The 13885-nt window shown below is 38.4% G+C and overlaps 2 protein-coding genes across 4 annotated transcripts; both read left to right on the top strand.

Moving 5' to 3' along the window:
• Positions 1-818: 818 nt before the first annotated feature.
• On the top strand, positions 819-4974 carry LOC116733757 (uncharacterized). Of its 2 annotated transcripts, none has more exons than XM_032584570.1 (8): positions 819-1441; positions 1604-1912; positions 2020-2301; positions 2444-2605; positions 3016-3105; positions 3272-3300; positions 3665-3727; positions 4061-4974. In XM_032584570.1, exons 1-8 carry the CDS (start codon positions 1378-1380, stop codon positions 4112-4114), a joined length of 1053 nt encoding a protein of 350 aa, XP_032440461.1. In that variant the 5' UTR covers positions 819-1377; the 3' UTR covers positions 4115-4974. The 2 variants fall into 2 exon arrangements, with proteins under 2 accessions (XP_032440461.1, XP_032440460.1); XM_032584569.1 differs by having other exon boundaries at positions 821-1441; positions 3662-3727.
• A 4133-nt stretch (positions 4975-9107) lies between these two features.
• Positions 9108-11366, top strand: LOC116733721 (uncharacterized). Of its 2 annotated transcripts, none has more exons than XM_032584529.1 (7): positions 9108-9276; positions 9362-9679; positions 9781-10056; positions 10197-10229; positions 10313-10408; positions 10506-10534; positions 10959-11366. In XM_032584529.1, exons 1-7 carry the CDS (start codon positions 9216-9218, stop codon positions 11037-11039), a joined length of 894 nt encoding a protein of 297 aa, XP_032440420.1. In that variant the 5' UTR covers positions 9108-9215; the 3' UTR covers positions 11040-11366. The 2 variants fall into 2 exon arrangements, with proteins under 2 accessions (XP_032440420.1, XP_032440419.1); XM_032584528.1 differs by having other exon boundaries at positions 9120-9276; positions 9359-9679.
• Positions 11367-13885: the final 2519 nt, after the last annotated feature.

The following is a 13885-nucleotide window of genomic DNA, read 5'->3' as shown; positions in this document are numbered from 1 at the left end:
ACCATTAAGGATTATGTAGAGGAGGTGGCAAGACCTTATTCCGCACGTCAGCGCCTGGGTATAGCCACATGCTTGGTACTTTTGTTGGACTTCTGGATCCCGCGACTTCCGCACCTGGGGCTGGAGGAGTTGCAGCAGGAGGCAGAGGGGGAGCGCCTGACAGCGATTGCCGTGCTGAAAGGCAACCCTCTGCCTCACAAGCCGGACTATCTCTCCGCCAGCCCGGTCCGTCGTGGTGAAGAGAGAGCTGAGCCAAAAAGCGAAGCTCTCGATTTACCGGTCGATCTACGTTCCCACCCTCATCTATGGTCATGAGCTTTGGGTCATGACCGAAAGAACGAGGTCGCGGCTACAAGCGGCCGAAATGGGTTTTCTTCGCAGGGTGTCTGGGCTCTCCCTTAGAGATAGGGTGAGAAGCTCAGTCATCCGGGAGGGACTCAGAGTAGAGCCGCTGCTCCTTCACATTGAGAGGAGCCAGTTGAGGTGGCTCGGGCATCTGGTCAGGATGCCTCCTGGACGCCTCCCTGATGAGGTGATCCGGGCACGTCCCACCGGGAGGAGGCCCCGGGGAAGACCCAGGACACGCTGGAGAGACTATGTCTCTCGGCTGGCCTGGGAACGCCTCGGGATTCCCCCGGAGGAGCTAGAAGAAGTGGCCGGGGAGAGGGAAGTCTGGGCCTCCCTTCTGAAGCTGCTACCCCCGCGACCCGACCCCCCTTATAAGCGGAAGAAAATGGATGGACGGTTGGACGGATGGATGGATGGATGGATGGATGATTTGTGAATGGGAGCATTTCAAACTTCAATAAAAAAAATATTCCAACACACCTGAATTATAAGGATGAGAGCCTGACCTAACATTTATGCATCAGGTGTTGTCATGTTTGATTCACGAATTTCTGGTTTGTTTATGCTCTTGTTCATTTATTTGGCAGACACTTTTCTCCAGAGCAACTTACAAATCAGGATGATGCTGCAATAATGCAACATTAGTATCAAAGCTAACAATAACTTAGAAGGCGGAGTTACAGTCAGATTCCTCCAGAGGTGACAGAATGCAAAGAGTGTCGAGGATTTCGTTTTACTTTGCAGTTAAGTTAAACATCATATCTCGTTATATGTATTAACCTGCATTGCGGAATTGAGAAAAATAAGTTTCTATTATGGTTACGCTATTTGTAATGATTGTTCACCCGCCCCTGCCACTTGCTGCCCTGTGAAGTGTGTAATGGAGTTAAATACGTGACAAGCAACAGTCTGCTGCTGAGGAAGTCACACCTCCGTACACACACACACACACACACACGCAATGATTTCATGCTTAAAAGGAAGCTGCTTCACAGACTCAGTCAGTCGTGGATGTAAAGACACTGAAGCATGATGCTTTCCTCTAAGTGGATCTCTAAGACTTTATTTACAATTCTGATGCTTCAGCTCACAGGTAAGGAAACATCTAACAAATATCCATCCTCAGATGTGCAGTAAAATATGTTACTTGAAAGTATTTATTACTTATTGGGTTTTATTTGTGACCAAAAAGATTATGTTGTTTCTACCTCTCAATCTACATGTCAGCAGTTATTTGTTCCATTTTTCCCTGCAGCAACAGCTGGACAACAGCGAGCTTTCTTCACTGTTAAAACTGGTGATGGAGTCACTTTACCCTGTGGAAATGTGACAGAGAAGAAACACAACTGTGACAGAGTCACATGGACGTCCGATCAGCCAGGAAACAGAAGTGTATCATTGTTTGAACGAGGAAACTTCACAAAAAAGGCTAACGCTAAGTCAGGCAGACTGAGTGTCACAGCAGACTGTTCTCTGGTCATAAAGAACGTCACAATGGAGGATGTTGGTCAATACTACTGCAGACAAAATAACCTCAGGAAGGTTGATCTGTCTGTTGTTACCAGTGAGTATTTACATCACATTTGTATTTAGTCACACTTCCTCTTAGTGATACAACAATGAAGCTGAATTTCTTTTGTTGTCTTTTCTAAATATCTCCATCTTCACCAGTGACTGAACAAAGAAACAATAGAAAAGTCACCTTTACCTGCTCTGTGTCTCAATACATATACTGCAGACACACAGTGCGGTGGCTGTATGAGGGTAAAGAGAAAATATCACCAGATGTGAATGTAACATCCTCCTGCTCTGCAGCTGTCACAATCCCAGCATTTCATCTGCATCAGAACTCAACGTTTTATGAATTTTTAAAGTGCAAAGTATATGATGGATATGATGCCAAACAATACCAGCTGTTCACCTTCAACCATCAGTCATCAGGGAAGAAAAGAGGTGAGAACATGAAACATTACTCATCATTCTCTCAAACTTGAAATATTTCAGTTTTTTATATGTATCTACTCTAATCAGCTGATTGTTTTCATATAATGATGCAACTTAAGCTTAATTAACACAACATAATCCTAATTTACAGAACAGCCAACAGCAGCTACAGCAACTACATCAGCAACAACTAACTCGATATTAACCAAATCAGACAGAACTGAATCAGCATCTTCAACCAGCAGCAGGTGGCGAACATCAGAAACCCCAACAGCAACTGGATTTACCGAAAATAATCAAACAAAATCACGAGGTAGGGATGCATTTTATTACGTTTAAAAACCTACAGGTATAGTCTGGGTTCTTCTTTGATAAATGAAATGCAGTGAAGATATTAGCAGTAATGATTCCATTAGCTGTGGTAGAAGGTAGTGAGTTTGTAGAAAAGTAAAAATATCCACAGATTAGAGGAAGGTCTACAGCACAAGACACTTTCTGAAGTTTTTATATTGTTTTCTTGGCCTAAATATATCTGTGTTAAAGTTGTTAAGCCGCTGTAATGATATATAAGACGGAGTCCATCTGACCTACTGACCTATTGTTGTTCTCACAGAATGTCTCTTTAACAAAGCCAGCCTATTCCTTTCATTTCAAACAGATGCTATGTGTTGGTGTTTTTCTTCCAGTGGTGTTATTCTATATAACGTGTCGTCTTTCCACCAGGGTGGATTTGGTGGGCTGTCATTGTGTCCATGTTGTTAGCAGGACTCTTAATAACTGTGATGGTAACCACTGGATGGATAAAAACTAAAGGTGAGAACAATTACTGATTTATTTAAAAACAACATCCATGTATGCAAACTGCTGCTTAATATTTTAACTGTTGTTTTTCTGATGTGCATAAAAAATAACAAAGTAACAGTAGATAGTAAACTATGATGATAGACTTTAAGCTGAGTCCAACTCTTTTCTCTTTTAGGAAGTAAAAAGCAGAAGGAAGACCAACCTGTGAGTTTCACCACAGAAATATGACATATTTAGACATTTTGAAACCTCATTCAGCCACTGCTGGTTTATGGACATTTTTGGACTTTTGCCACCCAGATATGAAACTCAGCTGAGGAAGTGATGTCAGACTCTGCCATGATGACTCAGTTTTATCAAAAACCCACACAGGGCAGAATGACACCAGATGGTTTTGTGGGTTAGGTCTGTTCCAGGCAGACGCGACAGAAACAAACTGAATAATAACAATAATAACTCTTCTTAACAACAGGAAGAACCTTCAATGACAAAAAAAAAAAACATTCCTTTGCAAACAGTTTGCTTAAATCACATCACTGTTTCTCTTTGCTTTGTTTTCCTTCAGCAGGTTGAGCCTTATGCTTCTTTTACATCCATGAATCTCGGCATGGAAACCAGGACAAAAAGCAACGTGAGTGCTGCGATTGAAATGCAACATAAATTTATTCATTTGGTAAATGCTGTGATGTAATGTACAAATATTAGGGTATTCCATGTTGAAACCTTTTCTCTTAACTGGATCTTAAGCTTTAGGTTTTAATATTGCAAAAGATTCATGGATTGGCTTCATGTGCAATTTTTTATAATAAATGTGACATTCATCATCCATGAGCTGATAAACATGGATTTACCATCTGCTTTCTCTATGCACAGAAAAGCAATGTTAAAATATTAACACCTCTATTTATGGCTAACGTGTTATAGTAATATTTTTTTATGTTTTTTTATTATTGTGTTATTCCAGGTCCCTGACCCTGTGATCTACAGCACTCTGCAGCCTCATTCTGCTGTGATCTGATTGGCTGCTGTCCATAACAGAAGAAAAAGCAACATTTTCCTTTAATTTGTTGTGGATTTGAATGTTTTGTTCTGGATCATTTCTGCTTGTTTGATGCCTAATCTGCTCCCATCCTGCCTCTCTGCAGAGCTTGGATCACAATCCTTCAAACATTTAATGTATTTTTTATGCTAGCAAATCATGTATTCAGTAGAATTAAAGTGTTTTTCATTCCATTGATTTAGTTGTAATGTCTAATAAAGATGCCAAGCTCCATCTACCTGATAAACTGGTGGTAGGTCGCCATCTTTCTTGAAGCTAAGTACAGTGTGATGCTAACCAACCAAATGGGAGAAGTTGTAACCTGAAGGCACCGCCCCTCATTATCATAGTGAAGCAGAAACAAATAAGGAAAATGAAAAAGGATGGGCAGAAATAAATAAATAAATAAATAAATAAATAAATAAATAAATAAATAAAGAAGCCAATAACTTACTTATTAATAATCTACGTAATTTTGGCTGAAATGGCGCTCTATATGTCAGGATTTGAGTTTTCTGTGTATTTATTTTGAGTTTCTGTGTCTCTGACTCTCCATGTTGTCCTGTCTTCCCCTTGATTGTTCCCAGGTGTGTCTCGTTTCCGTGATTACCCTTTATGTATTTAACCCCACCTGTGTTCTTTGTTCCTCGTCGGGTCCTAGTTGTATGTAGTGTCAGTTCTGTCTAGTGTCATTTGTCTCGTCAGCTGTTCTTCCGTTGTCCATTCGTTTCCTCCAGTTGCTACCGGCTTTGAGCCCTGGCTTTCCGCTCAGCCGTGCTGCCTGGTTGTTGGACTATATTGTGGATTACTTTCATCATTAAACCATCATCTCTAACTTCTACCTGGGTCTACCGTGTTTGCCTCACCACTACACCTGCACTTCATGGCACTATAGTCCAAAGACTGCAGGTGGAAATTAGAATTTCTTGCTAGTCTGGTGTAACCTCGATAATCGTGATCGGGTTCTAGCTCAGTTCAACTCAATTCTGCATTGTGTGAATAAGGGCCAGGAGACAGGATGAGATGAAATGATTTTTACCTGTATGGAACAGAATAACGACTGATCAGGAATCAGGTTCATCACAGCGGGTACAGCACCTTACGAGGAATAGCATTTCATGTTAGCATCAAGCTAACATAACATTTGACCAGAGTGTTAAACTCAGTGAACCTACCTTGCGCTCATCTCTCATGAACTGGCAACGAGATGTCTGTGTTCAGTATATTTAACACTGCCAACCACCAGGAGGGGGTGCTGTTTCACCCATTACACATGAACCCAAACTTGGAAGTAATGACAAGTGGAATTCTATATATACAACATTATCTATGTTACACTGGCACCGTTCATGTTTTAAAAGGTTAATGAAATGTTGTGTATTGTCTCTGTGTGAAATAAACAGAATGCAAATGGCAGAAGAAACATTTCTCCTCCCAGGCTTCCTAACGTTACATTGTAAACAGAAACTAACCTGCTTTCCACAGTTAAACCCCCAACTTGCCTTTGGTATCATTACCTTTAAAGATCAATGTGTATTTTATTTATTCACTGAAAACAAGCAAACCTGAAGGTCCAGAAAATGAGAAGAGAGGAAAAAAGTAAAACGGGTTCAGTGTTCAAGTTTGAAATGCAGCAGAAGTTTGTCAAAGGATCAGTGTTACGTAAAAACAACTTTTTGAGCTTTACTTCATGTTAAAGCTCCTCCTTAGATTAGCAGCATCAAAGCTTCTGAGTTTCCACCTCTCAGCTCTCCCCTTGACTTTCCTACTCTGCTCCTTCAGACTAGCAGCAGCAGTTAGCAAACACTTGGTGGAACTGTCCATCTGATGAGCTTATCATATAAGCTACTTCTCAGTGCAGGCATGTAAAAAATGTTGAAAGATTAATAGAGGAGCCATTTTGCAATGACTTCCTGAAGGCGGAGTTTCAGAAAGAGCAGGAGTTTTTAAAGAGACAGAGGCTCAATTTCAAGGCGTTAAATTACAAAGTCACATTTCTTTTCAATCATATTTCATATATATATATATATAGCATTTTTATAACAACTGAAGATAACATAGTTACTTTATTGTGCTTTAAAATGACCCTTTGTGACTGGAAAACACATCATTCTTCCCCTTTAACCTTTTACTCATTTTGTAAGTGAGGTGAACTACAGCAGGGAACATGTAGGTCAGCCGGCCCTGAGCATCCGGCTTGAGAAACATCGCTCTAGCTGCTGATTTTTCACTGTTTGCTTTCATAAGTTCAAATAGATTATGATTATCTGCTCTTGCTATGAACATTGCTTGGTCTAAATTTGAAAAATGAGATCAGTGAGACTTTTCATGCTGCTAGTGTGTTCATGTGCAACAGCTGGTAACAGAAACTAACACATTTCAACAGAAATAATCCCATCTTGTTTCCAAACATATCATCTCTTAAAGCAATTGTTTTATTCTTGCAAGTTTTAAAAAAATGCTTTTGAAATACAGCAGTGTTTTACAGTCTTTTTGATAGGTTTCTAAAAACATGTAGAGACTTAAACAACAAACATCACAAGTGAGAAACGGTGAAGACGTTGTGAGGAAATCACCCCTCCTGAAGTTCATAGGTATTTATTTTCAATATGAAGCCATTTTAAACTCGATTCGTTTGCGAACATGAACAGAGCAGAGGCAGATGAGCAAAATGGCTGAAACAAGATGAATACGGTTGTTTTTAATTCTGATGCTTCAGTTTGCAGGTAAGATTAAATTTAATCAACATTAAAGAAAGTTTCATGTTGCTGCTTTCAGTATTTGTGTCCAACTTAAGACTTGTCTAGTCCGTAGCTTCCTGACTGCAGTTGACTCTCGCAAAAGACGTGACTCACTATTTTATGTTTTCTCTGACATGTTACTCAGGACATAAAAGTTTGTGTTGCATTTAATTTATATACATTTCAGTTTAAGAGATCTTAAAACTTGTCTTTTTCTCACAGACTTGGTGTAAGAAAACATTTGATTTGACAAAGTGTGATAGATTTTATTTGTTACGAACTGTTATAAGGAACTAAAGGTTAATGAGGAAGTAAATCAAGCAGATTCAGTGTTTCAGTTCGTTTTTAGCTGTGAAGAAAACTTATAAAAGAGCATGTCAGCTGTTTAGATCTGCAGATAAACTATGTAAAAAATGAGTCACACACATAAATTTAACCCCCAATGACTTATGCACACAAATAAATAAAAACTGATTAACGTACTAACATCCCAGAAAGCACAGAACACAACAACAACACTATGGCCCATGGATGGGGAGATTAACGAACGATCTTGGACCAGAACTATATTTGTGTTTTTGACTATTTAGCCGTAGTTTCTACTTGTTCAAGTTGAGATTATTAGTCTGTCAGTAGCACAATTAGTTGGGGTTCATAGACGGCGGTATCTACAAAAAGTTGGAACTAGATAGCTTAGAAACTGATGTGTTGGTTTGACCAAATCTGCCTGAATTCAGTGCACATGATTCATACAGCTATGTGATAAATATGTTTCCCCTTACACAGAGCAGACTTTAAAGGTCAAAGGTCTAGATGCTAGGCCTTTGTACTAGCATGGTGAGCCATTTTTTTCTATGGTTACTAAAGATTAGATGCATGCTTTCTCCATAATACAACATTTAATTGCATTTTACTAAACTTATTTATTAAGTATATGAATTCTTCTTCCATTGTAAAATGCACCAAAGGCTGTTTGTTCTTACGACTGATTGCTGCTGTCCATCGCCGCAGTATCTCTTCTCATAAAAAGGTTTTTGATAAAATGACACCTCATCAGCATTTTTACAGTGAAATAAACTAAATAAAAGTGATATTAATTTACCAGCTGACTGTTTTTTGGCAGGCTTTACAGGAGTTGATGCACACATAGGTTGTTTTGGAGCAGAGTGGTCTGCTTTCTGAAGAGTGTGACACCATATGCAAAAGGTCCGTAGCTTTTGCTGGACATAATTTTGTTCTTCATGGGATATTATGCTAGAACAGACCGACAGAAACAGGACCGACAGAGTGGCACACAAAGGTAAGTGGCCTACAATTAGACGCTTTATCACGTTAGAGAACTCCAAAGCCCTTTACCATACATTCAGTCATTCACCCATTCATATTTTGCATAGTAAATTTATGTTACCTACTGCCAGAGAGAGAGAATAAGACTATAAATTGGACCTTAACCAAAAAATAAAAACTCAAAGTTCAGGGACAGATGTACAAAAAAACAACACAACGTCCTTCACTCTATCTCAGTTTGAACAATAAAATTTATAAAAGAATGACCCACTAAACATCTGCATCACCCATTCACTCCCAACTTAATCTGATAACAGAAACTAAGATCTTGATACATGAAGACATGAACAAGACTGGTTTGGAAGAACTTGACTGGCCTGGACAACTTGAACCCTTTAAAACACCTTGAACTTGAGCAAAAACTGTATGCTAGTATACTGTATGTTTTCTCATCCAACATCAGTGTCCGACCTCACAGCTCTGGAAATACAGCTTTGGAAGAATGATAAAAATAAAAAATAAAATAAAAAAACTTATGGAAAACCTTTTGATTCTTGTGTGTTTGAAAGCAGATGAGTGAATACCATTTGCAGATTTTGTTTAATTGGAAACTTTAAGACACACAGAAGTGTTTTTGATGCTAGACACCACAAGCAAATCACAGCTTTTCCTCTGACATATTCTTGTTCTAAAATATCATCCTCTGCAGATAAAACTGCATAAGGGGAAAATAAGGAACTAACATGTCTCACAACAGTGAATAATCTGATGTGTGCTTTTGTACTAGCAGTTTATCAGATTATAAAAATCACTTATGGAACAGTTGACACTTTTCTCTACTGTTCATATTTGCTACGAATCACCCAGACATGCATGTTTTACCCTGTTGCCATCAACAAAGTGCTCTAAGACTTTCCGAGGGGAAAAAACAGAGTGAAGTCAGTGAGGAAGTGATACTAGACTTCAGTTTTTTCCACATTAATGCAATATTTTGAAGGCATTGTAGACTGAATCATTTGCAGATGTGACCATGAGAAGAGCAGAGAAGCAGAATGGCTGCAGTTAGATGGATACAAATGTCTTTATTCCTGATGCTGGTGCTTCAGTTTACAGGTAAAGATCATAACATCATGAAGATTCTTACTTTAGCTGAATGCACTTTTTATTTCACGCATTATTTGTCATGTTTTCACAGCAGCCACTAGGAGAGAGCCGTCCTTCTTCACGGTCAGTGCTGGAGATGAAATAACTTTGCATTGTGGGAACAGATCCGATCCTCAGCGTGACGCTGGATCCACTGAGTGGCTCTTCAGTGGCTTCAGATCACCTGAAACTGAGATCCTGGTGAGAGAGATGAGCAGAAACGTGACCAGAAGATCTGACAGACTGAGTGTTTCAGCAGACCGTTCTCTGGTCATAAAGACAGTCACAGTGGACGACGTCGGCTTTTACACCTGCAGGAAGAACGTTTCAGGAAAACAAGATGATGCAGATATTTTTCTGTCTGTCATTGACAGTAAGTGTTCAAATTTACCTTACTGAGTTTAAAATAACTGATTAGAACAGCATTTGATGCTAATGTCTCAATTTATTTCCTCACATTTCAACCTTTGCCAGTGGTGGAGCTGAAGGTCAATGGCAAGGTCGTCTTGAACTGTTCTGTGCTGCAGTATGAAGACTGCAGATACGTGGTGGAGTGGTTGTATGACGGTGAAAAGGAAATATTGTCAGACATTGAAATTTCACCACCTTCCTGCTCAGCCACCATGACGCTTTCAACATCCGGGCGTCAGCAGAAGCCATACGAGTCTCTGACCTGTAAAGTCACCAACACTTACACTGAAAAAGTGGAACATTTCCGCTACAAATGTCCACCTCCTGTCAAGAAAACGGGTAAGTCTGCTGCCTTCCTTCTCCTCTCTGTTATCCTGAACTGGCGGTGCAGAGCTGCAGTTTTCTGACTGATCACTAATCTTTAAAAAGCCAAATCCACTGGAACATATTCTAATTCCAGCATTTTTTCATCGCTGCAGATGCAATTAAGAAAAATCCACCAGAACAACAAGGTAGACATAAACATCTTTGCCTGATTCCACTCATTCATGGATATTCACCTGAGCTGTGTCTCTAATGATATATTTATGTTTAGACTTTTCATACTTGCTGAGAGGAATCGTTGTGTCTGTGGGTTTGGCAGTTCTCATAATATCTGTTATTACAGTTAACATATTAACAAAAACTAAAGGTGAGAACATTTACATTTCACAGTAAAACAATATCAATGTTTTTTATACTTTAAACTAAAGTCCTGTCTGCTCTTCATGTGTTTTTCATTCTTTCAGCAAACAAATCAGAGACGAATGACGACACTGTAAGTTTAAATACTGGACAGTGAAATGATAGATGTACCGAAATAGTTTATTGTATTTTAATTTTTATAGAGTATCAGTTCACTTTGAGGTGTTTGAGTAGAGCTGTGTTCTGAACTTTAGCTGTGATATCATGAAATGTTTTATTGTATCAGCATAATTTAAAAACAGAATAACCAGAAGTTAGCCATAACATTATGACCACTCACAAGCTGTATTAAAATCATTGGATATCTTGTTACAGTGATACATGAAAGTTTGTTGCTGAAATAAAATACTTGGAAAAAAAATTAATAAAAATAAAAGAGAAAAAACAGAAGATTTCAGTGACTTGGTGACAGACTCAAACACATTTGACCCATTTATACTGTAATTCACTGAGTGATGGTCTCAGTTTTAATATTCTCTGTTCTTTGTTTTCCACAGACACTCGACAACAAAGAAGATGAAAGTATAGTGATGTACGAAAACATTATAGTGCTTTCTGCGTCAGACAGACTCCAGTAATCAGCAAACTCAAACTCAGGTTTGAGTTTGCATGTTTTGCACTTGGTGATGAATTTCTCCTCTGGAAACTTTTCCTGGAGGAAATATTTTCTGAAACTGTGCTGGAACCATAACGTTTGGACTCAGAGTTTATGAAAATAAAGGTGGAGGAAATAACTTCCAGAAAGCAGCAGAACCAGAAGAAAAATGTGACTAAAAGAGTGACACATTGTTGTTATAATTTTTTTGTGGATTGTTGCTCTGGCTGAATATTCACAGCTTTTCTACTCTTTGATTTTTGTATCGTTCTTTACAACTTTTGTGTTTATTAAATCCTTGCAAAGAGAAGTTGAAATTTTTTTTCCCACATATCCTTTATTTGTCTTGCAAACTTGCTGAAGTGCTCCAAAGAGGGGAATAAAACACAATACTAACCGAGCATTTTTAAACCGCAGTGTTAAGTATTTTCCAGGCATAAAGGGTTTTTTTTTTTTTACTAGAATAAAATAACTAAATTAAGTTAAGAAAATGGGGAATGTGTCAAAAATAATTAAATAAATGAATGAGTCAAAGCAACACTCTGGGTATATTTTTGATGAGGGAATGAGAATATATGATATAAATTTTTAAAAATGATATTACATAAAATTTACCAACTGTTACAGCTGGAAATATTTTTTTAGTAGCTGAGGTTATTTTAAAACCTAAAATTAAGAAAATCCAACTGCAGGATACAACTGAACCTGTAATAAATACAGGATAGTTTTTTAAGTTCTTGTAATAAAGGTCAACAGTTTGTTAGTATTATTCAGTCATTGGTTTATTCAGTTAAATGTGTTTAAAGTTGTTGTATATGCTTTGCATGTGAGAGATGGGTTTGGAATCAGCAGCAACATTATTATCAACCAATCACAAGCAATTTAATATGTTTAAGGATCAGCAAAGTTAACATGATGAAGTTAAAACTGCATATTAGAAAGAGGAACAAAGAGAACTGAAGTGAGATTTTCCACAGCATGGCTGCGGGGGCCACATGATCTGGTCTGAGTATTTCAGAAACTGAAGAGCTAATCTGGATTTTCATCTACAGCCATCTTTTGGTTTTAGAGAGTAGCATTTAAAAATATAAAATATCTAGTGAGCAGCAGTTGCATGGATGAAAATGTAAGAGAGAAATGGCCTGACTGGTTTCAGAAGATGTGCTAATGGAAGATGAAAATTACTTCCACTTCTTTCAGCTGTCAACATTTTCTGCATTCATATTTTGCATGTGTGAACAGCTTACATCATGTAACTTATAAAATGCTGGTCCTTTGGAATTAAAGTGCATTTCTTAATTCCAGTCTACTGATTTTAGCTCAGTGGGCTGCACAGTGGCGCAGTTGGTAGCACTGTTGCCTTGCAGCAAGAAGAAGGTCCTGGGTTCGATTCCCGACCCGGGGTCTTTCTGCATGTTCTCCCTGTGCATGCGTGGGTTCTCTCTGGGTACTCCGGCTTCCTCCCACAGACCAAAAACATGACTGTTAGGTTAATTGGTCTCTCTAAATTCTCCCTAGTGTGTTTGTGAATGGTTGTTTGTCCTTTATGTCTCTGTGTTGCCCTGCGACAGACTGGCCACCTGTCCAGGTGACCCCGCCTCTCGCCCGGAGCGTTAGCTGCACCTCCTGACCCCACTAGGGTATTAGAAAATGGATGATTTTACTTCAATTTTATTATTTTTGTGAATAATTAATCATTTGTATTAATTTTATTCATTTATTGAATTACCCAAGGAACAGAGACGTTAATTTAATAAACATTATCCTAATGTTCTTTTCTTCCTATGCATGTTTTGAAGTGTCATCACTGGTCATAATGTGAGAGAGAAAAGATGTCAAACAACAGAACCAACTACAAACCCAGTTTAACCCAAAAATGTGTTTTGATGTACATTTTGTGACCTAAACTGACCACTCAGACAAAAGGTAGTGAACATCATCCTGGTGAGTTGTCATGGAAACTTTAATGACATCAATCAATGTGTGAACCACAAATGCTCCTGTTATATCTCCTCTACTGCTGATGTCACATTCTCAGAATAACGTTTCCTCTTCAGTTCTCAGGAAAAAATTACCTGAGAGTTCAAATAAGGAAGAAACAGACGTCAGAGGAGAAACGTCTTGGTTGTGTTCGGTATTATTACTGTTTCAGCGAACATCAGGAGAATAATTCTGGTGAGTTTACTCTTCACTCTTACAATTACCTTTAAATATAACAAAGAATATTTACATCGTCTCTGTCCTCGGTTCTGTTGCTGATCAAGGTTATGCTTCCTGGGTTTAGAGTCAGAGCAAAAATACTGACCGAAAATGCCTTTAACATAAAAGTTATTTTTATTTGCTCTCTCTTCTAGTGACAACATAATTGGTAGTGCATAAACCTCTGCAACTATTTGACCAAATTAAAAAAGACAAAAAATACAAGAAAGGAAATTAGGCCACTATAAAGGAGTAAATGTTTGAGAGGAAACCGCATTAGAGACGGAAACATCTGTGAAAATAACTGACAGGAGGAAAAAAAGCAAAATGGCTGCCTTCAGATGCATTAACATTTCTTTCCTTCTGATTCTGATGCTTCTGTCTAAAGGTTAGTATCAAATTACACAGAGATTCTTCCTCTAACAAAAACAACCATCTTTTACTTTAGCAGTATACATTTAAATGAGTCATTACTTGATACTTTTTTGAACATTTAATTTCCCATTTTAACAGCACAATCTAAGACCTTCCTTACTGTCAGAGTGGGAAATGAAATCACGATGCCTTGTGGAAACAGGACAGACACTGAAGATAAATCTGATCAAACTTGCTGGATCTTCAATAATCGGA

This window comes from Xiphophorus hellerii, chromosome 15, assembly GCF_003331165.1.
Source record: "Xiphophorus hellerii strain 12219 chromosome 15, Xiphophorus_hellerii-4.1, whole genome shotgun sequence".
NCBI lineage: Eukaryota > Metazoa > Chordata > Actinopteri > Cyprinodontiformes > Poeciliidae > Xiphophorus > Xiphophorus hellerii.
The sequence above is the reverse complement of the archived record's forward strand: the minus strand, read 5'-3'. Positions and strand labels throughout refer to the sequence as shown.

Bases quoted from the DNA above. Each gene is read 5' to 3' on its own strand.
- LOC116733721 (XM_032584528.1), top strand. From the start codon at position 9,216: ATGGCTGCAGTTAGATGGATACAAATGTCTTTATTCCTGATGCTGGTG. The intron at 9,277-9,358 runs GTAAAGATCATA...ATGTTTTCACAG, and splicing joins GCTGGTGCTTCAGTTTACAG to CAGCCACTAGGAGAGAGCCG. The intron at 10,535-10,958 runs GTAAGTTTAAAT...TGTTTTCCACAG, and splicing joins CAGAGACGAATGACGACACT to ACACTCGACAACAAAGAAGA.
- LOC116733757 (XM_032584569.1), top strand. From the start codon at position 1,378: ATGATGCTTTCCTCTAAGTGGATCTCTAAGACTTTATTTACAATTCTG. The intron at 1,442-1,603 runs GTAAGGAAACAT...TTTTCCCTGCAG, and splicing joins TCTGATGCTTCAGCTCACAG to CAACAGCTGGACAACAGCGA. The intron at 3,728-4,060 runs GTGAGTGCTGCG...GTGTTATTCCAG, and splicing joins AAACCAGGACAAAAAGCAAC to GTCCCTGACCCTGTGATCTA.